We start from the raw sequence: 26,859 nt of genomic DNA, 5'->3' as shown, positions 1-26,859 counted from the left end.
ACCACTTTCACACTTCAAGGAAGCGAAGTTCCCAAAATGGTTCAGTGGCGAGCTAATTAACCTAGTTATCTGTAAAAAAAATGCACACAAAAACTTTAAAGAATCGAACTCTCTTATCGACTACAAGATATTTCACAACTATAGAACTCAATGTAAAAAACTATCAAGAAATTCATATTTCAATTATATAAATGGAATCGAAAACTCTATACCTTCTAATATACAAAACTTTTTCACTCACGTTAACTCTCTTAGAAAAAACAAACAAGGTTTACCCCTTTCAATGCACTTCAAAGAAAAGAGTAGTACTGACATGAATGTAAAAGTTAACTATTTTGCTGATTATTTTAAAAGCGTCTATGACGAAGATATCCCAGACAATTATATACCACCTTCGTCGCTTAACGAGAGCATACATATCCCTGTCATACACATCAACATAAACGACGTTATAAGTAAAATCAAATCCTTAGATAAAAACAAAAAGGCTGGACCTGATAACTCGGTATTCCCATTGAAAATATAAATTATAATTACTTGATGAAAAATCTAAATTTATTAAAACTCTCAGATCGAAGAATTATATCCGACTTAATATTTATGTTCAAAATTGTAAATGGTAGTATAGACAGTCCTGATTTAATTAACCTCATTGAATTTCATATACCCACGAGAGCTACTCGTTCTAAAATTTTGTTTAAATGCAACAATATCAGGACTGAGTATTCCAAACACTCGCTTGTACCTAGGTTGCATGAAGTTAGTAATAGATACGCAGATGTGGCAGATCTATTTAACTGCACGCAAGGTAGGTACAAGAGGGCTATGCTATCAAATCTTTTCAATCAATATTAATTTAATCTAATTCTACCTTATTTGCACTATAGAAACTTATGTACTTGTATCTCTTGTTTACTTACTTACTTACTCTCTAATGTCATTTCAAAATCAAATGCCACATATATTTGTAATTCTTTTTGAAAATATTTCTACGATTTTAACTGTGACATGTTATCATTGTTTATGGTATATTTATACCGTTGATATTAAATAAATAAGTAACCCTCTTGGGAATGCCATAGTGCCACTGGCTTTGGACAATTGGGACTCTTATGAGGTAGTCAAGTTGATGAAGCACTAGGTAACATTCGAATCAAAATGCTTTTTGATGTGAAAGATCTTTTGGAGCGCTTTTGAGGGTAAAATAGACTCGCGAGACGGGACGATGCTTTATTCGGCCAGCCTCGTGACCCGTCGGCTTGTCCGGCTGCCAAAACTCTGTGCGGGGAAGGCTCATCGAAGAGTAAACTTTGTGGAATGTTTTGTTATTCTGGAGTTAACCTCAAATATTTCCTTCTTTTCAAAGTAAAGTTTGCTGCTGTGCAGAAAGGCTTTTTTCAATGTCAAAATTTTCGCCAAAATCATCAATATTCGTATATTTTAATAATAACACTTATTGACTTTCATTTTTACTTCCTTCAATGAAAATCAGTTTTGATGTTTTACATCTGCTAGACGTCGGGTGACGGCTTTTTAAAATTGGTATAGTAAATCATGGCTTGATTTGGGCTATCTAAACTTAATCCCACGAACTATTCTTCTTCCTACCCCCCACATTCTTCAGCATCACAACTTTCCCTAAATTGGGTACGCCACAATTCCACTGGCTTCATACTGTACTGACTCTACATACGTACATACTAACTGTACTGACTCTCGTGTGTCTGTCAATTTAAACCAACAATAAGTTATCTTATACAAAAAAGCAACTAACGAAAAAAGAAACGAAGATCTAATCTCGATCTCGGAGACGAAATCGGCAGATATAATAGATTTTCAGAATCTATTCTCTGCTTCTCCCGCCACCGCCCGATATCAGAAAGCTTCCCGCAATACGACAGAAGAAAGTTATCTAAGATTAGATCAGGAAGGAAACGCAGAGATAAGAGATATTTACAAACTTTGGATTTCCATGGGACTTTGCGGAGACAACTTTGACAAATTTGCCCAATTTGTTTCAAGAAAGTAAAATTTAATCCAGATTCGTTTTTAGATAATTCAATTGCGACTGAAAAGAGACTTTACATATTTGTTTGTGTTTAAAACATACGATTTTTAATCCAATTTAATACGGTTCTTGTCATTACCATTTGTGCTTGATAGCTAGATTAGTATGTTGCTGGAGGCATAAACTGACAAAATAAACCATTCGGCACCATTAAAATTAAAGAATTGAATAAAGTCATATTCAATATTATATGTAGCAGAAAATCTGGGTCTCTAGGCGTAGCTCTCACTAAAATTCACGAACAATGGATCTCGGCCTCACTAAAATGTAAAAAAAAAACTGTCACTTTAATTTATATATAAATGCAACTATGTTTAGCCCACAAAGTGATTTTCGTCACAACATAGCGCTATAATATCCAAGTCGTCGAAAAATTCGAGTCGATTCTCGAAAAAAACTGGAAGTAGACAAGTTATTTATAAAATAATATTTTCACTTCTAAATTACGAGGTAACATAAAAGTATGTTTACTATGTACTGATTTATCAAAAATAAAGACTTAATAAATATGTATACGAGGTGTTCGGGGGTAAAGTGAACTAACTTCGGGAATTAATTAAACACGATAGTACAATTTAAGATTTTCACGGCCAGAAGTATTATTGTTATTTGTTTTTGGGGTGTTATGCCGTGTTGCGCTAACTCCTTCTTTAGCCAACGTTTCGGAAAACGTTACAGTGTCCATCATCAGGGCAGATGTGTTAGCGCAACACGTGCAGAAGGAGTTAGCGCAACACGGCATAACACCCCAAGAACAATCATAAATAACAAAAAAACACGATAGTACAAGTAAAAAAAATGAACTTTTTTTTTTTAATATCTAAATTTTTTGATATAGTTTTTTGTAAAAAAATAATTCTTTGCATGGAATGAAAACTATTTCGGGAAAATGTGTTTTTTATGAAAAACAATATAATTTAGATTCATTCATCTATGTACATAACATACCAGAATCTCCTCCCAAAGTTGTGCACTTTGCCCCCGGACAGTAGATTGTAGCGTTCTCGAACAAAACACCAGAAGATAATTTAAAAAAAAGTTTTCTGGTTTGTGACTAGGTGTTACACTGTTGTCACTAAATGTCACAGACATTTCTCACTCCTTGTTAACCCTAAAAAGTGGTATATATTATGTATCATCAAGCTTAGAGAATAAAATAAAATTTAAATAACAATATTCTTTCGTAACAGGGGCGTTGAACAATGTGAATTTTTAACAAAACAAACTAATAAATAAAACTTAAAACACATCGTTGATATAATTTATGTCCTTACCAGGAACGACGTCGGTGTATATGCTTTCATTTTTAAATGTTTTCCATTTCCTTTATCAATTTTCCACAAAAAGCCCACTTTATACGTTAAAAGAACCTTATAATTTATAATAGAAACACCGCAATGCTTTTAGAGGGCACCTTTCCACGAATAAATTGGTGCTTTATGTTTCGTTTTCTCTAAAGAAACAACCAGGTTTATACAAATGTTATGGGTTTTAACAAGCAAAGCGCGAAATCATAAAAAAACGTTATTTTTTTGGTGTTAGGGGTATAATAAATTGGAAAACAAAACTTTTTCATGACACTTTGAAAAGCTTTATATCTTAAAGACATTATTATATTGGGTTGTACCTATAAATAAATGAATTCCTATTCCGAATATATATACATAGATAATGCGGTATGGGAATTCGTGGATTGTTCTCAATTTATCAACTTTTTTCTGTTCGGGCTTTTTATCTTGAAGGCTTCACGAACAGTTTTTTTTAAACTTTTGCCGTAAATACTTACTTTACTTGATGAACGACTTTTGTTACAAAAGTTTTCATTAAGAATAAAATTTTCGAAAAGATGAATTATCGGATGATTACGAAGCTTATTCTAAAAAGGGATTGATGACTTTGATTTAAAAACAGCTTTATAAAATATGGAAAATGAGGTTTGATCCCATTCTACTGTTTTTTTTTAGGTCCACGAATACCAACTAATTAATAGGCACAGACAAGTAAAATTTCTAAAAAACATAATTATTTTTTGCTAACGTTTACCACTTTTAAGTTTTTGACTTTTTTTATAATGCATCTAAATTAAAATGTTGTATTTATCTTCTTTTGCAGCACGACAGTCCGGACGAGAGACCCGTGATCCGCTTACCTGATATCTCCGAGGACTCCTCCAGTAGTGCCCCTCCTGATACCTCCACAACTTCCCTCCAAAACATGGAAGGCCATGGCTCACATACTCCCACTCTCGGGACCATCAGCCTGCAGACCCCCTCAACCCCCAGGATAGACATCTCCAGAGCATCCAGCTCTAGCCACCACGACTCCAGAGATAGCTCTCCAGAAAACGCTATTTTCGGAGTCGAAGACAGAGATCCGGAGGGAAATAAACTCGGACTAGGGTTCAGAGAAGACGGAACGGCAGACCTCAGATCCTCGACGGAAGAACTGGCTTTCCTAGAACCTAATCCAGGAACAGCAGAAAAAGAGACATCAAACAAACCAGCGCGCAAATCCCCTCTCATGTTTAAACCCGAAGACACGCACAGAAAAGATAGTCAGTGCTCTGATATTGTTCTTCTTTCCATATCTGGAAGAACTAGCAGACTGTCCAGCATAGGCAGCCAGGGGTCTGGACATTCCAATGCGTCGGGACACTCCAACATGAGCCACATATCGGGGCACAGTAATGTTAGTCACATATCCGGCCAAAGCAGGTTATCAGTTATATCAAGCGTATCAAGATCCCCGTCACCACATAAGATGCTTTTGGAAACATCTTTTTGTGGACCGAAACCTCTGGAAAATGATGTTGGAGTTGTCGGTAACGATAAACATCACTCTGAAATCCTTGAACAGGTATTGCTTGCAAGAAAACATGATCCCAGAGAAGCCATTTTAGCCGAAGGAATATCACTGAGAAAAGCAAAAGAAATTAATAACAAGCCATCACCGCCACCTGTTCAAACTCGTCTACCTGACAAGTTGACACCAGCTTCGATTCCTGGAAAAGTAAATAACGCCAGGAAACATTCCATAGAATCTGTACGAAAAGAGTCTCTCACATCACCAGTTATTACACTTTCCACTCTTGGTGCTAGTTATAAAGAGAGAAGACCAGAAAATACTCATCATATGCTCGCCAAACCGATTATACCACCAAAAGTAAAAAAGCCAAAAAAGCAAGATCTTCCAAAACCAGTTATTCAAACCGTGGTAAATACAGAAGCTGGTTACATACGGATAAAATTAAAACCCGATCATATGTACGAAGACGATGGAGAACAGTCGAGTCAACTAGAATCTTCTCTGCAAAAACCAGTGAGCTTAAACCTAAAAGAGCAAACAAAAAAGAATGCACCCCATTTTTCACAGCTAGTTAAACGCGATGATAGTTTAAATAAAATCAGTCGTTATTCGGGCGAATTTGATTCTCAAAAGCTTGGATCGCAGACAAAGTGTAATACCCGGTCTCCAAGCATAACACCTACAGCAAGCCCCAAGTTAGGAAAAAAGACAAGTAACGGAAGTAGAACGCCTTCACCTGGCGTAACAGTGTCAAGGAAATCATCTTTCTGTTCGCTTTTTAAATCGAGAGAAACTATTGTGAGCCCTGATTCGCCATCGGGAAAAGATAAGAAAAACGCCGCAGTTCCTACGAAAGATGTAGGAGATGTTCATAGTTCACGGTCAAGGAGTAAAAGCAGAGATAGAGACAAGTCAGGAACGGCAACTCCAGTATCTTCAGGAAAGCCCAAAGGATCCGTTTTAGCAATATTCAAGCCTCGCAAATCTAGCGCATCTGCATCACCCGTGGCTCGAGAGAGTCTTCCTAACTTAGATGGCTTATTACATCCTATGGGAAACAAGCATAGCACGGAAGCCAAAAGTGTACAGAATTTAAGGAGCAACTCAAGGTTAAAATATTACGATGCCCCTGTTGATGGATTCATAAGAATACCATTACACACACCTTCAGATGAGGACGAAAAAAATCTTACGGTAGAAAAACCTCCCGCAAAAAATACGTTTAGAGAAGAACCTCATCAACTTAAAATTGACCGTCCAAAGAGTGCGCCCAGCTCCAGTAGACCTTCAATTAGTCATCAGACGGTTAATATGCCCGATAAATACGGAATAAAAAAAGCCGAACCACCTGGAAAGCAGGTTGTTCTTCCCGATGGTAGCATCAGAATACCTCTCCATTCTCCGAGCGAAGATAGGTTGGTTCGCTGTGATCTGATGACAGAAAAGGAGATAGAAGAGTTGAATAAGATGTGCAGTAACATACAAACCAAAAAAAATGCCAAATCCCAACAAACTCCTAAAACAAGCATTTCATCCTCCACTGCTGTTTCAAAAATTGAGGTAAAGAGCCAAGAAAAGGTGGAAGTGATTCATCACACACAAAACAATAGTAAATTTGATAATCAAGAAAAAATAATGACACAAGAAAGATTAAGGGAGACCACGAAGCCACCAGAAAAGTTAAAAGAAATTCCATATTTGTCGGAATTAAAACTAAAACAAACTGCCTCGCTCCCACAGGAGTTAAAAAAAACTGAAAATATTCCCAAATTTGAGGAAAAAAAAAACGCCAATAAATTTTTGCATTCACAAAAAGTAACAATAGAAGAACCTATAGAACCCATTGAACCCGTAGAACCCGTAGAACCTCTAGAACCTGAAATCAAAATCGACGAAGAAAATATAAGTAATCAGACTAAAAAGCATATCATTTTTACAACGAAAGTAGGAAGCAAAGATCAAATTTTCAGTTTGCAATTTAGTTTGTCAAAAACCGATAGTCAATCTAGTCAAATGTCTGACAACAGAAGTCAAATATCAGAAGATAGTGTTATTGAAGTTCCGATGTGTGAAAAGCGGTCAGATGGCTCAACCCATCATTCTCCATCAACCGACAATAAATCAGATAAAGTGAGCAGTAAGTCGGATTTAGAAATTACCAAAATCGTGACTGATGAAATTTGCATTCATTCATCTGAATTGACAGATTCACAGCAATCAGATTTGTTTCCAATTTCTAATAGTGAGAACACACTTAAAAACCCCCCAATTGGAAGTTGTCGAGGAGATTCTGTTTTCAATGACAACGTTCCAAGTCCAAGAAATTCTGTGGATGATGCAGGAGTCGACTCCTCCGAATCAGAAAGGGATTCGGAGTTAGATTTTATACGAAAAAAACAATTACTCGCGCTAGAAAAAGCAGGACACCGAGAACCGGGAACAATTGACCATGAACGAAAGGGACTCGTTCTTCAGCAAGACTCATTTGATGATGAACTTCCCTATGTACCGACAACGCTGCCGCTTGAAAGGTCCGTCGCGATTCCAATTGTTCCCGTTAAACAGCGGCTAACCCTAGAAATGAAAACATTTCCAATAGAGAGACCACGATCAACAACTCCAATCAACCCCAGTTGTCTAGAAGAGTATTGCTCGGATGAAGTATATACGCCGGATTCAATAAAAGCGGAGAGGTTAAAGATTAGTTTGCCAAAAGAAAAAGATGAGACTCAAGAAAAAGCAAAAGTTAAACAAAAAGCAAAGTCTCCACGAAGGATTTCTTCAGGGTCTTGTACAAAGACTTGGTTTGAATTTGCGGAGCAGGGAATTTCAAATGCGGGAACCAGGAAGAGCTCGACAAGTCACGAATCAGATTCGGATCAAGCTCCTCCACTCCCCCCAAGAGCGCCAGTGCCAAAATCTCAATGGATTAACTTTGAAGATATTCCGGAGAGAAGAAAATTACCCAAACGAATACAGACTATTCCGAGTCGAACCAATATAGAAGTGGCGAATGACGCAACTGTAGTGTACACTTATGTGAATCCTGAGGATTGTAAGTGCGAGTGCCACGAGTCGGGGAAAGATGCGGAAGATGGAAGTCCCGATAAAGAAGAGGATGAAGAACCTCTTCTGGAAGACCATGGTGAAGTAGACGGAATAAGTGCTCCAGTCAAACGACTGAAGGGGGACTCCAAGAAAGAAAGGCGGAACATCACTAGGTAAGCAACATTTCTATAATATTTAATAACCGCGGAAAAGGGGGGATTTCATCGACGTGTAGGATGTGCTGCTTCGTTCCATATATTTAGGAAATAATTTGTTGTATTTTGCAAAAACTTATTTTATATATATAATATGTTAAATCATAAACTATTGAGTGTAATTGTATAGACGAGATATCGTGATTATGCCGATCGTATAAAAGGGTGTGTCTGCTCTGTATCGCGCCTTTTGGAATCTAATGCGTATGAAGTTGACAGCTGAGCCCATGAAATGCAGGCATGCGGCTATGGCAATGACGTTCGTTGAGTCACGAATCTTTCCCCAGAAGCAGACTAGTCGGTGGCGAACTAAGCCAGAAAATAAATGTGTACCGCATTCTCAATGGTACACATTACAGAATCTCAGAAGTTGCAGGAGTTTGATACTCTCAAGATATCCCATTGCACTGCTGAGAACTGCGTTAGATTTAATTGTACACAGTGGCGTCACCACTATTTTCGTAAAAACGGGTTTTAAATAAAATCATGGCTTATAGATTTTAGAATTGAACGTTATTTTAGTAATGTCTAAAATATTCTAAGCAAGATTTCACTTGTTAGTGTTCTTATGGGTTCCATTTTTTTTCTTCCGCCATTAGTTCATTATACGAATGGAATGGCTGTAACGCAAATTATTTAGGGGGTAATGCTAAATTTAATAAACTAATAATTTCTTGAAAAAAGCATGTTTCCAGTTTTCTCTAATTTAATTAATCAAAACCAAAATTTACTCAGAAATCTTAAGGTTAGTAAGTAAATACTTACCCACTTACCTAATTTAAACCGTACATATTTCATGTAACTTTTTTAAATATTTTAAATAAAGAAAATTACCATTATTTTTTTAACTTTCTTCAGGCAGGTAGGTACCTACCACGATTAGAAAAATAAATACAACTATGAAAATAATAAATAAACCTGACGCCTTCATATTTGAAAAAATAATATTTACTGAACCATTAGAACAGCTACGGTGTTGAAACGGAAACGTAACGTGCAAACAAATTTTCATCAAAAACGAAACGCAAAACGGTCATACAAATGCTCCAGAGTAGTATTTAAGGCGATGCACTACGTCGTGTAATATTGTAAATTGAGCCGCTATCAATAATAACCATTAAGTAGATGGCGATAAGGTTTAAATCCCCGCTTAACACCATTATTCGCCTGTTTTGATTTATGCAAGAAAAAAACATGTAAGTTTTTAGATTCTCACGGCCAAAAGCATTTTTGTTGTTTGTTTTTGGGGTGTTATGCCGTGTTGCGCTAACTCCTTCTTTAGCCGTCGTTTCGGACAGCGTTGCAGTGTCCATAATCAGGGCAGATCCGGTAGATCCGAAGATGTGTAATAACACATCTGGCTCACATCAGGGCTAAAAAGTGCCTTTTATTTTATTTTGTGGATGTTCAGGCATAAATATTTAATTTTTTTCAATCATTTTATAAATAACTTAATTTTCCACATTATACAATAAAATCATAACCGAAAATGGGTTCGTAAGTAGGAGATTTTGAACTTTAAAGCAGTTTTCATAGGCCTTATACATTATTTTTTCTGGGCTTATAAAAAAGTTTATCTAAAAAATACTCGATCATTTCAAAGGCCAAGATGTATTCTACTCGCAGTATTTAATTAAAGCATCTGAAACATTTCTGGGCGACCAAATTTTCAAAGCAAAAACACATGTTTTTGCATTACTACGTATGGCATCGCCTTAAACCAATCATTTCACAAAAGAAGATTTCTGGAAAGCGAAAGTATAATTACGCAGGTTTCCGGAAACTTTTGGAGACCCGCTGAATGACAACACAGTTTTTATCGTCATCGCTTTATAAATGTGAAAATCTTTCTTAATAATCGTTACGAAGTTCAATTATAACAGCTGTACAAAGATAGATATTTGAACCATATTCTATTTTAGTTCGTTATTTTATTATTATTTATCGTCAATAAAATTAAGGTAACGGAGCCGGAAGATTGCAAACAGTGTTTATTTGGTACAAAACAAACAGATATAAATACTTATTGGAACCCTTTCTAATAACTTACTGAAGCCCCCCGGACTGTCTGTGTTTGTATTCCAAAATTATAAAATAATTTGTATTCTGAACTGCCACGAAATATTTATCTTGTAAATAATCAACAAATAATAAAATTACATTCTTATTTAGGGGATGGACGCTTCGTGAATATTACAAAGTAACGGTTTAAGTAATGGAGTCAGTGAGACTTTGACAACCGGGAGGGAGATAGAAAAGAGGAAGATGGTGAAGTACGCTATTTTGATCTGGTCACCAAACATGTCTAAAGCCATTTAAAACAAAGTTTCAATTCTGAATGGTGCTCTTACACCAGGGTGATAGTGAGAATATTTTCCACTCTGGAACGTGCCGCAATATATAAATGAATTATTTGTTAAACACCACAAATTATTTAAATAAAATTTGAATTAAACTATTGAACTCCGGATTCATAAATGAGAGCCTTACCCCTCGACTATAGTGACCGTCATGCTGTCATCAATATTAGGGTAGAAGAGTTTCTCATATTAAAATGTGAGGTAGCCAGTATAACTTTTGCATTCCCTATTTGGTATGTTGTGAGGTTTGAAGAAGTTGGGAGGGGAAGGAAATGTGAAAGAGGATGTTGTGATGTTCATAGCTATTCAAAGCTGGTCACCAACCAGATCTAAAACCATTTCAAAGCAACTTACCGATTTTGAGTGGTGCTCTTTCATTTGACCGATACTGACAGCGTCTACCAGTCCGAAACCCACGAGTTTTGCAGTCAGGGTGCCTAGTATCTTAACCGCCCAGTGACGGAAATCTTCGTAATGATTTTGAGCAACAGAACGCTTGTATGATATCGACAAAAATGTGAGAATATTGTGTTCTTAGAATGGGATAATTTTTTTAATTAAATTAAAGTAATTAGTGGAAGGAATCATCAATTGTTTCGGTTGTGACTGTCTGTAACTCCGGGTCAGTGAACTATAAAATTTTATTTTGAATTTAAATGTTTATTTGGAGAATTCTGACTAGCAATAAAGTACTAATCTATAGTATAATAATTTTAACAGAAAATTATTTTAATTGCCATTTAAAAAATTGGAACGGATTTGTCAAGAAATTAGACTATCCCCATTTATTTACTATATTTAGATGAGACAAGAAGCGAAAAAAATGGTTCCACTTTTTTTACCTCCAATTAGTCCAATTTGACCTCCAATGATCCCAGCGCTTTAACACAGAACGACCGAAAACTACCGGATCTCTGTGATAATAGTGGAACACGTTTCAATCAGATATCAAGTACGCAACAGAGCCTGTATAATTTTCCCGTGATTTATTACGGGTCTGCGCTAGAGTTGTTCTAAAAAGAAATAGCAACCACACTCAATAATATGGAGAATAATTAACCTTCTTTGTTCTATCCCGGTTATATTAACAGACTTTGATGTGGGTACAGTAGAAAATACAATGGTTAAACAAGCCGTAGTTAAACATACGTGTTATACTTTCGAAAATTATTCGTCCTTCCTTTATTATATACCATAACCAGGTTTATAACCTCCTTGATATTTTATTCATTTATATTATACACCCATAGGGCTTTTACAAACATGTGATAGGTATATAAAATAATTTATTGGAACATTCATAAAGAAGTAAAATTTGTTACAGAAATTATGAAATAGCACACCTGAAAAAGATTAATTACATATTATTATAGCCTTCTTGTAACTTGTAACTATATTCCGTGCCGACGAACGCTTCTATTATTTCTGAGAAAGTATTGCCAACTGGGTGCGATCTGGGTGTCAGCAACAAGCGAGTGTCAGTCCTGGTATTATCGTTGCTATTAAAAATAATGTTTGAGTATTTCTAATTAGTATATGCAAAGTAATTGGGCTATTAAGTAAATTAGGGTCGTCTATAATACCATTAACAATTTTTAAAATAAAAGTCGGGAACGAGTATTTATCTGAGAGTTTTAATGATTTTAATTATTTCATTTTCAAGTGGTTGTAATTGATAGTATCTGTTGCTATTGTCTACTGTTGGTAGACTGAGTTTATGGTTAATATAATTTATGGTGTATATTTTCAAAACAATCGGAGTGGAATTTTTAGTGAGGGGACCGGATAGAAGAATCATTTTCGATTTGACTTCGAACTAAAGAAGAATGTATGATTTTTAACTTAAAAATATTTTTATTTTTTAATGATAAACTAATGTTTAAAAGACAAGGTTTTTATACATAGTAAAAAGGATAATAAATTATTATAAGCAATAATTAGTCGCCTGTAATATCAATAAAAATTGAAAATGTCTCTCGAGTAAAAATAAATACAAAAAAATATATGCCGCCCACGGGAATTGAACCCGCGCCTTCTAATGTCCGGTCAGACGCTCTGGATCACTAAGCCACGTCGGCTTATTTCCAACCTGCCAAATAATTTTAAATGTACTAGTGCTTCAATTAAAAATTACTGCTTATCATATTTTTTTCCACCTGTAAACAACCAACATTATTTTTGTATGAAATAATTTTTTAGTGCTAAATTTCCCACTAGATGGCGCCGAGACATATTATATCTACATTTGTTGGTGAAATATTTTGACTTGTCAAATATACTGCTTATTAATCAACAATTACTGTTGATTAAAGTACTAGTACATATTGAATTATTTGGCGTGTTGGAAATAAGCTAACGTAGCTCAGTGGTCCAGAGAACCTGACCGGACATCAGAAGGTGCGGGTTCAATTCCCGTCGGGGGCATTTATTTTTACTCGGGAGATATTTTCAATTGGTAGGGATATTTCAGGCGATTAATTGTTGCTTATAACAATTTGTTATCCTTTGTGCTATGCATAAAAAACCTTGTCTTATAAAAATGACGTTATCATTAAATAAAAAAACATTTATAATCGATTTTGTGATATGAATGTTTTCATTTGAGATGTTTGATTTGAAGTAAGAATAAATTTTTTTAAGGAAAAATTTACAAAAGAACAGTCGCTACGGGATAGAAATTAGTGACATTAGATAGATATTATAATGATGATTACACATATTTTAATGTATCAAGATTTCAGGTCACGTCTGAGTTTATTTTCAATGGAACAATTTGCATGATGTTTTGCACATTTTTAATCTCTACCCAGATAAAGGCTCGGTCTCCTTACTAGTTTTGAAAGAAATGATTTGCTCAGCGTATGAAATAAATAGAAGTAATTTTTAAGGAAGCTTGTTGCATTTATAAAAAAAAACATACACAAACAAACTAACACAATAACAAACATTGGCAGAATTCTGTGTTCATAGTCAAGCCCTAAATCGGCATACCACATCATCATAAATGAACCACTCACTAGATCAATATCTTCGGGTTTTTAGTACTGAGCCCATGGGTCCTAATGTTTGCCATAGATAAAAGTCTGTAACTGAAAAATATACGTCACTACTACACATACTCACCATCGACTAGGATAGAAACTATAAAAAAGGCGTAACCATAGACAATATAATTCTCATTCGGAGCCAACCCATTGGCTAGCCTAAAATCGGCCAATGACAGCGGCCTATAAACATGCATGAAGTTCGTATTGGTTTGTGGAAAATATACGTCACAAGTCACCCATACAGATTACCGTGTCTTTTTTTCTGACCCACTTTTTTCTCGGAGTTATACCCCCATGTACATCATCAATGAAGAAACTGCTTTATCATATAATCAATTGAACATAGGTAAGACTGCAGGGTTTAGCCAAGCTTCAAACCTAATAATCTTTAGATTTACAACATAGAGGGCATTAGTAGTCACCTTTCAAGCCGAATTGTTTTTTAAGCGTACACCCTGCTTCAAAAGTTTTTTAAACCTTTTTAGTTACTTATTCGATTTTTTTGATTGGGTTCTCTATGTGGTTGAGTCCAGTTTTTTGCTTGTATTTCGAGTTTCTGGACACCGTGTAATTGGACCCAATTTCATCCATTTACGTTACATTTAAAGGTTATATTTTTTGTTCCACTTGACTAACAACACAAATCTTAACTTTAGAGTAGATAATTTATTTGCACTGTCCACAAAAAAGTCAAAGCAATTATTTTCAGCTCGGAAAGTCATTTTCATCATGGGTTATAAGGGTAATTTAGCTTTATTTATTACTTATTCATTTACCCATGTAAACATTAGTATGTCCTTCTCATAAACGATAAAATGTTATTTACGTAAAAAAATATCCAATAAAATCACAAATTTATCGTTTTGCATTCAAAATTTTATATTAGGTTCAATTGAAATTCAAGAACATATTTTTCACTGAATTAATAATTGTACCTTCGTACCATAAAATTAAGTAAATTTTTGAGACTAACGTTTTATGTTCAGATAAAATAAGATTAAGTTGTTTGTAACGCAAATATTTTAGTAGACCTTCTCAACAATTCGAGTCGTCTTAAATGAGAAATGAGGACATCGCACATTAAATTTACTCTCAGTGTTTCAGGGAAGTACAGCGATACTCAAAGGTAAATGTTAATCTTTTCGTAAAAGCTATGCGTTTAATCTACGCGGTTATTGAAGGCGTTAATTTAATAACTTTAAAAAAACACATTTCTTGTAATTCATGCTTTAAAATACTAAAAAAAAATTTTGATTGCGCTAGTACACACGCAATACGAATATATAGTTTTGTCCGAATGAAAATTCAATTCTTTCAAGAAAGGCATATAAATGCAATATTGAATTGAATCACTGATACTGCATTGTATTTGCATGCCTTTCTTGAAAGAAATGAGTTTTTTTGCGGACAAAACTCTTTATTCTTTTACATATTGCGTGTGTACGGGCGCAAACAAATAATCTGATAGTATTAATACGCTTGCGTCTGGACGATGTAGGCCCTGTGATTGGTCAAATTCAAATTGTGTTTAAATAAGACATTAAAAAATAAGACACGATTTCATATTGAAATAGAATCGCCACATGTAATAAGATATTTCTTCAAAAATATCGTTTCTGTTCATACAATTTTTGGATAATATCGAAGAAAATATGTCTTAGAAAGTTCATAATACATTGGATTAATTACATTACAGTGAAAATTATCCACAATTACGTGATTACGTTTGACGTTAGACGAAAAAAGCACGCGTTAATTCAATATGGCCGATACCCGATACGCACCGCGGCAATTGGTGGCCGACAGAGGGCACCTCTGGCGGTGTAAGAACGAATCAAGACTGGCGCGTATATTTAAATATGCAAAATTACTTGAACATCAAGCGTTTAATAATAAGATTTCTTCTGGAAGTTTATTTCAACTTTGCAATGGCATTTTTCATTATTATTTATAATTTTTTTGCTTATTAATTATATCTGATTTTATATTGACATGTTTTCTAATTTCTGAAATTTCAAAATTATTTATTTGCGATGCTTTAATCCTGAGAGAAGTATTATAAATCCTGAATTTTTATCGAAAGTGTGATACAAAAGATGATTTGCAAACTCAGATTCACTGTTTCCATTTAGAACCCTGAGATGTTTTTTAGTTCTGACTTCAAAGTTTCTATTGGTTCTACCTTTGTAAAATAAATTACAATCCAGCCCAATTGAGTTTATAAACTCCTGATTTTTTTGTTTGATTTTCGCCATCTTTATTATTAAGAATATATTTATTCATTCTGTTATTAGTGTAAAACGCCGGTTGAATAGTACCAGGAATGTTTATATATATAATTTTAGAAGTGTCGTTATCCACAAACAGAATTCTACGTCATTGTTTATTTATATCTTAAGAAATAGGGTAAAAATACCGTTTGAAGATAATATGTTTAATTATTTTATTTATTATTTCAACCATCAATTTATTAGAATAACCGTTATTAAATGTTATTTGTCTTATGAATATATTGTTTTATGGTTATATGCAATTTTTTTTCAGGTCTTAAAATACTTCACACAGGATAAAGCATCACAAATAAATAATTTCGAAATTTTAGAAATAAGAGAACATGGTTATAAAAGTAGATGTAATTAACAAGAATTTTTTTTTCTAAACTCTCTTTTAAATATTTTCCCACTTAACTGGTCTTTCATATTGTAATTCCTAATTCTTATAAACCCAGCCTACTCTTACCCCTCCCCCCTCCTTCCACTTCTTTTTTCCAATTGTAATCTATATTTAATTTTTCACTTTGGTGTAAACTTCGTTCATGAAACATGTATTGGTTGTATATAATAAAGTGAAGTTAAAAAAGTTATTTGTTTTTTGATAAAATAAAGTTTAATCGGATAACATTATTTTATCTATTTCCATTGTATATCAATGCATACGTACATAATAAAATGTAAACATTATATTTATTTATTAATTGGACAATTTGCATAGCGCCGCTTTTGTGAGATATCATCTCAGGGGCGCTATATTGTAATAATCTACCTTTATATATAGATTTTTACTCTCCTGATGAAGGTGTATATATAATCTAACTTTAAACTTTATTAGATACAGTAACAGTTTTAGGTAAAGAATTACCACCAGTTGGAGTAAAATTCACACCTTTTAATTAAACCGACTGCTAATCACATCGCACAATTACCCTCCTTTTATCCATAAACACGGGTACAATTAATCAATATGTAATAATCTATTATTTCAGTCAACTTTGTTATAACTATCTTTGATTGTTGTGACAAACTATACGATATTGATTCAACTTATAGACTTTGACGGTTGTAATACATATTTAAGCACTGCAAGTCTCCTATGAGCAAATTATATTATTAGGTACCATAACAGTTAATATCAGTTGTAGACATGTAGTCAATTATAGTGTCTCATTTGAAATAATCCATCACAAATAAGTAAAATTTCATTTATTCAAACAACTGTCATTCTTATTATGCCTAAATTGAGCATGTTATTATTCATTTACTCCTTCCTGTTCCGTGTTTAAACAATATATACTCACTCTCTCTCTGTGAATGACCTAATATCTATCTATTAAATGTAACTGTTGTTAGTATCACTGAAACTGGGCGCAGCCCAACCAAGTGCCGCCCGCAGGGCCTAGCAGCAAAAACCCGCGGAGCGGGTTTTTAACTGCTAGTTCATATTAATATTGTTAAGCATAACTTGCAAAAAGCCTAATTTCGATAAAAATATTTTAATTACTGCAATCTATGAATGCGCAAAAAACCCCACTATTTTTATACATAAGTGCGTATTTTAAAAATTTTGTAATTAACTATTATTAACAGCATTCTGTTTTTGTTAAGTATGTTTAGTTATTTTTATGTTGCATAAGAATCTTTATATTAAATTGGATTGATATACACTAATTTGTTGTATTTGTTTGTAAGTTTGTCTATGTCATTAAATTGTAGTTTGGTTTTTAAAAAAATGTTAACCTTATATGGCCAAGATCATTCTTAATGGGAAAAGAAGAAGAAAAGTTTTCTCACGGCTTTTTCATTTAAAACTTAAATTCGGATTTGATACATATTTTTTCAATCAATATTTATTGGTGTTTTAATTATAACACATAGGCAATTATAGAGTACAATTTCATGATTTTATAGAAAAAATTGGCACTTATTTGTGAGTCAATGATAATTATTAAAAAAATTAATTATGGCTATTTTTTCATAATGTTTCATTTATTTTTCATCACATTAATATAGCAGGCAAGGCAAGATTATGTTTTTAATATTTATGATCAACTCAAATAAAAATGCCAAAGTTGCTTCCTTCTAGATATATGCTATACATTTTTTATTGTTATTTATTTACTAACGCTATTTTTAGGGGCTTTTACATATTGAATGGTAAAAATAATATGTACGTATTTAGGTACTATACAATACTAAACAGCCTCAGTAACTTTACTTGTAAAATTCTAAATGATGTATTTGTAATGTGATAAATTAAAGATGTTTATGACTCGGTGAAATTACAGTATATAAATTAACAGTATTCTGGGCAATGAGGAATGCATATGGTAGTTAGTACCAGAATTTCCGCTGTGAAATAAATCCCGACTTCTTGTATTACGTAGTGGAATCCGAAAGCTTATCAATGCAAGCAATTCTTGTCTATAAAATGCATCATTTAGAATTTTATATGTAAGTAATAAGTCAGATAATTTAAGCATATTGATTTAATTTAATTGATTCAAAACAATTGCTGAAATACCAATTTACAATATATTTCAATTTCGGAGGTGGGTTTGAGTACCGCCGCCCCGGAACCATTTATCAGATAACCTCTACCATAGGTTGCCCCAAGTGGTTCGCTACGTTTTGAATTAGTAGGGGTGCCCGGGTTCATCGAGGGAGGTGTGTTCAGGATGCGTCTGTCCACCAGCTGCGTGGCGTGCCAGATCGGTAGAGGCTGGTTTGGGGAGACCCTTTTGACCTTTCCAACTGATCCCTAGATTCCTACCCACCCCTCAAACATTTTTCCCTTTCCAGAACTTCCTCTCCTTAAAATACCCCCCACACAGCATCCCCAAAGATCACGAAGGCCTTGATTGAAATTATTTTCCTCAGGGTCTCCTATGTGGGGTTTCATTTTGTTTCGGTATTTTGGCCTCAAAGCCAAATTGAAGTTTTCAAGCAATATTTCCTGTAAGTCGGTAAATACACTCTATTTCCTGTAAGTCGGTAGATACACTCTATTTCCAATAAGTCGGTAGATACACTCTGTTTCCTGTAATTCGGTAGATACACTCTATTTCATGTAATAAATAAATAATAATAATAATACTTGGATGACTTGTATAGCGCCGTTTTTGTGCAAAAACACCTGTAAGTCGGTAGATAGGTACACTCTATTTTCTGTAAGTCCGTAGATACACTCTGTTTCCTGTAAGTCGGTAGATACACTCTATTTCCTGTAATTCGGTGGATACACTCTATTTCCTGTAAGTCCGTAGATGCACTCTGTTTCCTGTAAGTCGGTAGATACACTCTATTTCCTCTAATTCGGTAGATACACTCTATTTCATGTAAGTCGGTAGATACACTCTGTTTCCTGTAAGTCGGTAGATACACTCTGTTTCCTGTAAGCCGGTAGATACACTCTATTTCCTGTAAGTCCGTAGATTCACTCTGTTTCCTGTAAGCCGGTAGATACACTCTATTTCCTGTAAGTCCTTTCCCCCACCTTCATCGTACCATCTCCCTTCATTACAAGCTCTTTCATCTTTCTATCTCATTCCATTCCTTACTCCTTTCAGCCACACAACATACCTCCATCCGGGATGAGATAAGCTCATTGGCTCCAGACGGAAGGAGCTGTTGGAACTCTAATGCAGTACTCATATAAATAAAAAAAATTCCGCCCTCTACAAACCTACTCACCATGCGACTGCATAAACGGAGAAAAGGAGTATTGCTAATTTATTAAGAATCTCTTCAAATTTTTTGTAATCCAGTTAAAAATGTGATTGCAGGCCTTTAACGAATAAATTGACGGGTTTCCTGACAAACTGTTAGTAATTTCGAATATATTATTACGATGTCGGAACACGTATTCGAAAACGAAAATATAATATGGTCACAGAATGGAACTAACGGGTTCTTTATCAGACACTTTGAAGTTGATTTTTTTCAATGTTGGTCCAAATTTAGGTGAAAACTGTATATTTTCCACAAATATGCTATGCAAGCTATTTAAGAAATCACCAAATTAATCAAATAAAATTTATTTGCACACTTGCACCAGCGACTTCCAGCTTGCTAGTCGAGAGACGTACCCCTCAACCTCGAATAATGATTTGTCAGTTGAAGTTAACTAACTAACTAAATAACTAATAAATTAATAAATGTGCATGTTAAAAATGTACAACTTTCCTATATTCTACAATACTATGAAAAAAGCAATCAAAATCGTCGGACAAACTTTTGGCTAAAACTCCCGTCTCCTGAATTTTCGTGGTACCACCCTGAACCACAGTGTATATACATAAGATAGTAATCGTCCTTGAGTCCCAACTAGCGGGACGAGAGTGGTAATGGGTCTACGTTAATATTCCTTTCCACATAATCAAAAAATCAAAATGATCCACTCTGAATAATATCATCTGAAAAGCGTTACAACGTTCCAAGCCGTAGAAGTTTGAAATTTTTAAATTTCAGACAGTCATCAACTTCTGAACACTCCTAATCCCTGAATCTCATTACGGCCACTGAATTGATATTCTCTAGAAGTGTGTGATCTATGATATAGAGTACAAATAAAACAATTTTGATGTCATCATTTTTTGCCTATCAACGAGATTTAGAAGACTATTAGAAGAAAAGAGGAAAATTTGAGCTTAAATCGGGCACACGGACACGCCCACCATACGCTTCTAGCAGTTAAATTCTCCAGTGATTACACAGAGAAAGATGAGTATTGCTGATTTATTAAAATCCCGTAAAAAACTGGATTCATGCCAATTCATAAAAAACTCGTAGCACGTTCATACTATATCTGAACACTTGTTCAAACACCTACGTTTGTCCTGAAAGTATACAATGACGAAATAGGAAAATATTAGAATTTTTATGACAGTTTATTAGGAAACCTGTCAATTCTTAATTATTTTTGAAAGATCACAAAGTTCTGATACCGTTATCATTTTATTTTCTGTGTCTTATTCTTTTTCATGTTTCGTTAAGATTTGTTTGTATTATCTTCTTCTTCAATGATATATAATTATTAATTTATTTATTCATGCCCCATTTTGGATTTTAGATTTCAGATAGGTATATAATAAAAAGGATATAATATAACATATTATAGCGTACACGTAATAACAAAAATCATGTATTACGTAGGCACATAATAAAATTTTATATAAAAAATACGAATACAAAATAACATAATCTAAAACACAATATCAAGGATTGTCAAGTTACAAATATACTTACAAATTTGATAACATTATTTATAGTTGATAATCTTTGTAGTGTTGGCATAATTGGAAGAGGATTTGTATTCGGGTTTACGAAGACTTCCGAGCGAAGCCGAATACTCGGCGGGGAGCTCAATGGAGCGGACAAAATCAGACCTTTTTTAGCCGCCAGATAAATCAGCCGTGCTATGGCTTGGAGATATTCACTCTCGTATCGATAATCTAAATAAATATTTTTTTTATTGGAACTACGTGTATAATCTACGCGGAAATAACCTGATTTGGATCTGAAGACAATCCCTTACACTCTCAGCGGAGGTCCATTTTTATTTATTTATTATTGGAGATTATTAAGGAGAAGATGAAAATACATTTTTTGAAAGTTATGCTTTAAAATATTAATACGAATTATTTGATGCGCTTGCATGTACGCATTATGAATATGAATAAATAGTTTTGTCCGTAGAAAAACTCAATTCTTTCAAGAAAAGCATGCAAATACAATATTGGATCGGTGATTCAATCCATCATTTATTTTTGGTTTGCCCTTCTTAAAAGAATTGAGTTTTATGCAGACAAAACTATTTATTCATATTCATATTGCGTATGTACCGGCAAAAAAAATAATTCGTCGTAATATTTTAAAGCATAATTTACAAAAATTGTATTACAATAAAATAATTAAACAAACGCTATCTATGAACTTGCGAATTATAACGTACGTTACATTTAACCTTAATCCATTTACAGCATAATTAATTACGTACAATTCTGACAATCTTGAAATATATATTTTACGAAAAAAAATCTTAAGGCCACTTAAAGTGGAATTAAATACATCCACTCTTCGAGAAATTTCAATCAACAACATCATTCCTCGTGCTAGAGAAATCTGTCCTACCACGTGGTATCTTGAACAGGTTATGGCGACGACTACGGCTGAAGTTTTCAGGCACGTATGTCGTATAAGCCATTCCATTCCAAGAGAAATGGACTAACAACAGAGTTGTGAATGATAAAGTATTGAAAGATTTGCTTTAGGAGGAAGCCAAAAATATAGAGTCTAGAAACGTTTGATTTCAAGCACAATTTTTTTTTGTGGTTTTTATTTATTTTGTAAATAATTTTATAAGAAAGCAAAAAAGTTAATCAAGTGAAACTGTTAAAGATAAAATCTTAGCTATAATACTGTATTTTTCAAAAGTTTTTTTTTCTCCTTTACGCGTTCATACATTTCTCTTGAAAAAATATATTTTTTAGAACTTTACATTTATATTTTTTATTGAGTCATTTATGTTTTTATTTGTATTATACTAAAGCGAAACCATAGGAAAACCTTCAATTTATCTAAAGCATATTTTTGGTATTCATAATGTTCACCAATTCATTATAAAGATTAATAAAAATAGTGATTTAGCATTAAACTTCGCCTTAACTACTGGTTTTTTTGCTAAATCTATGTGCTGCCTCAAGTAAGTTTTTATTGTGCATCGGATAAGTTCCATATATAAAGTTCCAACAGATTTCGTTCCAGCACATTTAAATATTTAGTTAGGTGCGGAGTCCACACACCATTAGCATTATATTACATCACAGTCTTTCAATACCCGTGGTAACAATAACTTACTTATTTCTTGAATTATGCACTCGATTCACGGCGGAATTTAACTCTGCGTTAGTACATTGTAAAAAAAATACTTCTCATTTAGGAAAATCCTTGTCTTGCACTCTGTGGTAAGTATTTCTGATAGGCCACTTAACAAATAATTAATTCAAGATTGGTTTCCGGAAGTTTAAAGTTAGTGATCAAGTGAAAAGTTCAGAGTTGTGTGATTGGCAAACTGGACCAAATATTAATTAGGATGAAGGACTTGAGAAAAGGTCAACAACAATCAAAATGAAATTAAATTATGTAAGTAGGGAAGAAACGACGCTAAATATTTCAGCTTTTCAAGTCGGGAAGTAATCCCACCCGGAAAAATGAATATTGCTAATTTATTCAGATTCCCTTCAAATTATTGGTAATCCGGTTAAAAACGGGATTGCAGGAATAACGAATGATTTAATAGGTTTCTTAAATAGTTTTTATAAAGGTTTTCCACATCGGAACACGTGGGCTTGCCTTGGTAATATACACGGAGAAAAATGAGAATTGCTGATTAATTAAAAATCACTTTAATTTTATTGGTAATTCGGTCAAAAACAGTACTGCTGGCTGCTTCCTGATAAACTTTTAGTAAAATCGTAATAATATAGGAACACGTGTTCATACACTTGCGTTTGTTTTAATCATATATATTAAAGAAATGCGAAAATGTTAGAATGCTTGTGAACACGTGTTCCAAAATCGTGACAAAACATTGATATTTTACAAAAAAAATATCAGGATACCTATCAATTCATTCGTTTGTTGCCTGCAATCTCGTTTTTAACCGGATTACGAATGATTTGAAGATATTCGCAATAAATTAGTAATATTTTTCATGAGCAAGTTTTCTCCATATATCATGACGAAATTCGAAAATATTCGGATTCTCATGAACACGTGTTCCAACGTCGTGATAATATATTCATAATTTACTAAAAGTTTTTCCGCAAATCTGTTAATTTAAAACTCGACCTACACGAGCGCAACATCCGTTCACAGTTGATGTTGGCTTCGTTTTTGTGTAAGTCGGCTAGTATGTGGAACAAGCTACCGGTATGTATTTTTCCTCCTTCATGTAATACGAGCCTCTTGAAGATCCACATTTAATCACTTCCTACAGCCCCTACTTTAACCCGCCTTACATCGTTGCCCAACCGGGAGGTGACGTAGTTCCCCGGCCTTTCCAATGTACGGACAGAGGCGCTCTTGAAAGGTGTCACAAACAAAATGTGATCCCTGAGGCGTATGGGTGATGAAACTACGTACGACCGTCTTACAAATGTGAAGATTCTCTCATACCTAAATCCTCCCACATTCCATAAAGGAACATCTTCCGCTTATAATGATGGAAGTAGAACGATTTGAAATATTGGTTTTTCGAAATTCAGAAGGTTTGTCTTACTATCATGTACAAACAAAAACTCAAATCCTTCTACATAATATAATATTCTTAATGAGCAAGATACACAAGTAAAAAATACAGAAAACATAAACGAATTGCCCCACTATATAGACTGTCAGTGAATTGTTTGAAAAAGGTTTAGGAAGGTAAGATAAATACGTTACAATGGACAGGAAACGGAGGGTTGAGAACTTTTAAGGGTAGTAAGTGGATAAGACTATAAAACAACATTTAGAATAAATACTTTTTTAAAATTTTTGGAATAATAATGAGTAAAACTTCAATTTGTAATATTTAATCATTTAAGACAATGTTAGCGACACTCTATCGAAAATTTGAAACAGAAAAACAGAAAAAAGTTTTGGTGGCATCTAAGATTTGAACCCAGGACCTCAACTTTGCAGCTTTTGGATAAGTGGTAGAGAAAAGCTCCGGCAAGGCTAAGGACTTTGGTTAAATTCCTAGATGCGACTGAATCTTTTTCTGATTATTCCGTTTCAAATTTTCATTTGATAGTCGCTAATATTGTCTTGAATATAGGTAATATATTAATATCCCTCACTTGTTGATACCTAGTACTAAATTAAAGATATTTTATGATGGGCTATAGAAAGGTTAATAATATTTATTGCACTGTAGTTTCCTTGAAAGTGTACGTAGTATCCAAACACTTGTAAAATATTCTTGAATAATCGAAGACAGTTTTAAATTTGGGGATTGTACGCGGTGTCCGAAAACTCGTAGTACAAACGGGAATCTGGTGAATCTACATCAGATTTGTAGCCGATTTTGTGGTTCGCCTTTTTTATTTGAGCATTCGTTTTAGATTAAATCGAGGCTGAAGTTAGATTTCTTAGATATAATTTGAAAATAATCGGTCGCAAAGGGTTATATCAGATATTTATTGTTTTTTAAAATGAGTCGAAACGTAGTCGTAAACGTTTGCGTTCTCCAAGGGGTTATAGATTCACCAGCTTCCCGCTTGCATCACTAGTTTCAAGACGTCTTATGATAACAGTGGCCTAAGTACAAAAAATGATGTTTTAAGTTAAGCTTGGTTTCTGTACTGCCTTAATCATATTTATTATTGACACGATGCTCTATCTCGTACATACAGCCGTTTCAGGGATAAAGTTCTGCCTATCAGTTTGGCATAAGAACATTCCAATATTTATTTGCTTTAATCTCAAAACTATGTTTTTGTAAACCCCGCATGTATATTAATAATATATGTTTGTTCTATCCAATATGATAACATACATTTAACTAACTGACGAGACGGACTCTCAAACAACCCTGTCTTGGCACACTCTGCTTGCTTCATTCTTTTATTCCGACTTTTGACATGACTCAAGTATTTGGTTCACTTGACCGTGCCATGTCATCCTCTGGCGTCCCCGACACCATACTATTAACACGATACTGTAAGCAATCTATTAGCTAAGAGGAATACAGTTCATGTAATTGGCACTGAGAAGCCATACAAAAGAAAGAAGGATGGGTGCAAAAAAAAATTCTTGTAGCAGGTCAACAAAAAGTTAAAAAATGTTAGTTAAATAAAAATTCCATTCTTCCCCATGAATATCCAAACGCCTTTCATTGTCAATTTAGACGTCATACACCCACGAATAAATACATGATATCGAATTCCTATTATTGTGGAAGCCACCTCTTGCTCTTTTCTCCGAAAGGTTTGACCTTTGAATTTTGTTTCACTTTAAATGAGATGATGTTATCCAATAACTTGTACGTCTTCCGACTGGAAGTGGCTTTTTATGTATTTTGAATAACAACAGATATCCCAAAGGTCACGAAAGATGGGTAAATCGGTTTTATTGAGAGGAATATTATTCAGATATTTGACGGCAAATGATTTTGCCAGCAAGTGGGTGATGTTTTTATGTTAATTTTGTTAACAATGATGTTTTCGTAGAAAATACTGTGAACTACCTTCTTTCGTCTCTTAATTTTTTTGATTTTTCTCTAAAACGATACATTCGTTTATGTTTGTGAGGGGCACGTTTGTACTATCTTATTAAAATATTAAATGGTTGGTTTATATTGTTTTCAGCGATTCCTCGAGCTGCAGTCACGACTCTGGAACGGCGCACCACGCGAGGAAAGTTTTCAAAGGAAACGATTCCGAAGCCAGCAGTAACAGGTCTAGCGTCGTGTCACAGGTACATGAACCCTTATTATAATATCTTGCCTTATTAATGGCCGTTTTATTGGAATATTGGGATAACGAAATGATAGTCTATAGACTGCAACGACACTAAAGCCAGCAGCAACACGTCGTGTCACAGGAAAAACACGTACCTTCTTTATGTAATCATCCCTATTTCAGCTTTTAACCTCTCGTTTATTGTTTGATTGCTTTCAAGTTTGGAAACGTTGCAAATACTTATAGAACATTACCAGATTACCTTGGCAGGCTGCTTTAAGCAATTAAACAATCTAAAATTTGACTTGCGGTCCCAGATTTCGCAGACGCGCTTTTGCGCGTGTAAACTCACAGACCATTATAAATACAAACTTATAGAATATTGATATAAGTTTGATTATATATAGGTAAAGATTCACAGAGAAATAAATAAATAACAATAAGTTCAAATACCTACCTAAATATTTTTAAACCAATAAATCACGAGTTTCTGAATATTATAAATTTAACAATTTTATCTCTACAAGATGGTGTTATTTAACTATAGTAGATAGCCATGTTATTTTTTTTAAAACATTACGCAAAAAATTAATGTATT

At 34.0% G+C, this 26,859-nt stretch overlaps 1 protein-coding gene across 1 annotated transcript in view; it reads left to right on the top strand.

The window, feature by feature from the left end:
- The window catches only part of LOC149415327 (uncharacterized), a 100,094-nt gene that overhangs the window by 70,020 nt on the left and 3,215 nt on the right, over positions 1 to 26,859 (top strand). Inside the window, exons 3-4 of the mRNA XM_089642294.1 lie at positions 4,181 to 8,094; positions 26,169 to 26,277. Of these exons, the coding sequence (XP_089498420.1) occupies positions 4,181 to 8,094; positions 26,169 to 26,277 (4,023 nt within the window). The remainder of the gene's footprint in view (positions 1 to 4,180; positions 8,095 to 26,168; positions 26,278 to 26,859) is intronic.

Source organism: Hesperophylax consimilis, chromosome 18 (assembly GCF_061612785.1).
Source record: "Hesperophylax consimilis isolate HC1 chromosome 18, BYU_Hcon_1.0, whole genome shotgun sequence".
Taxonomy (NCBI): domain Eukaryota; kingdom Metazoa; phylum Arthropoda; class Insecta; order Trichoptera; family Limnephilidae; genus Hesperophylax; species Hesperophylax consimilis.
Note: the sequence above shows the minus strand (reverse complement) of the source record. Positions and strands in the feature narration are given on the sequence as shown.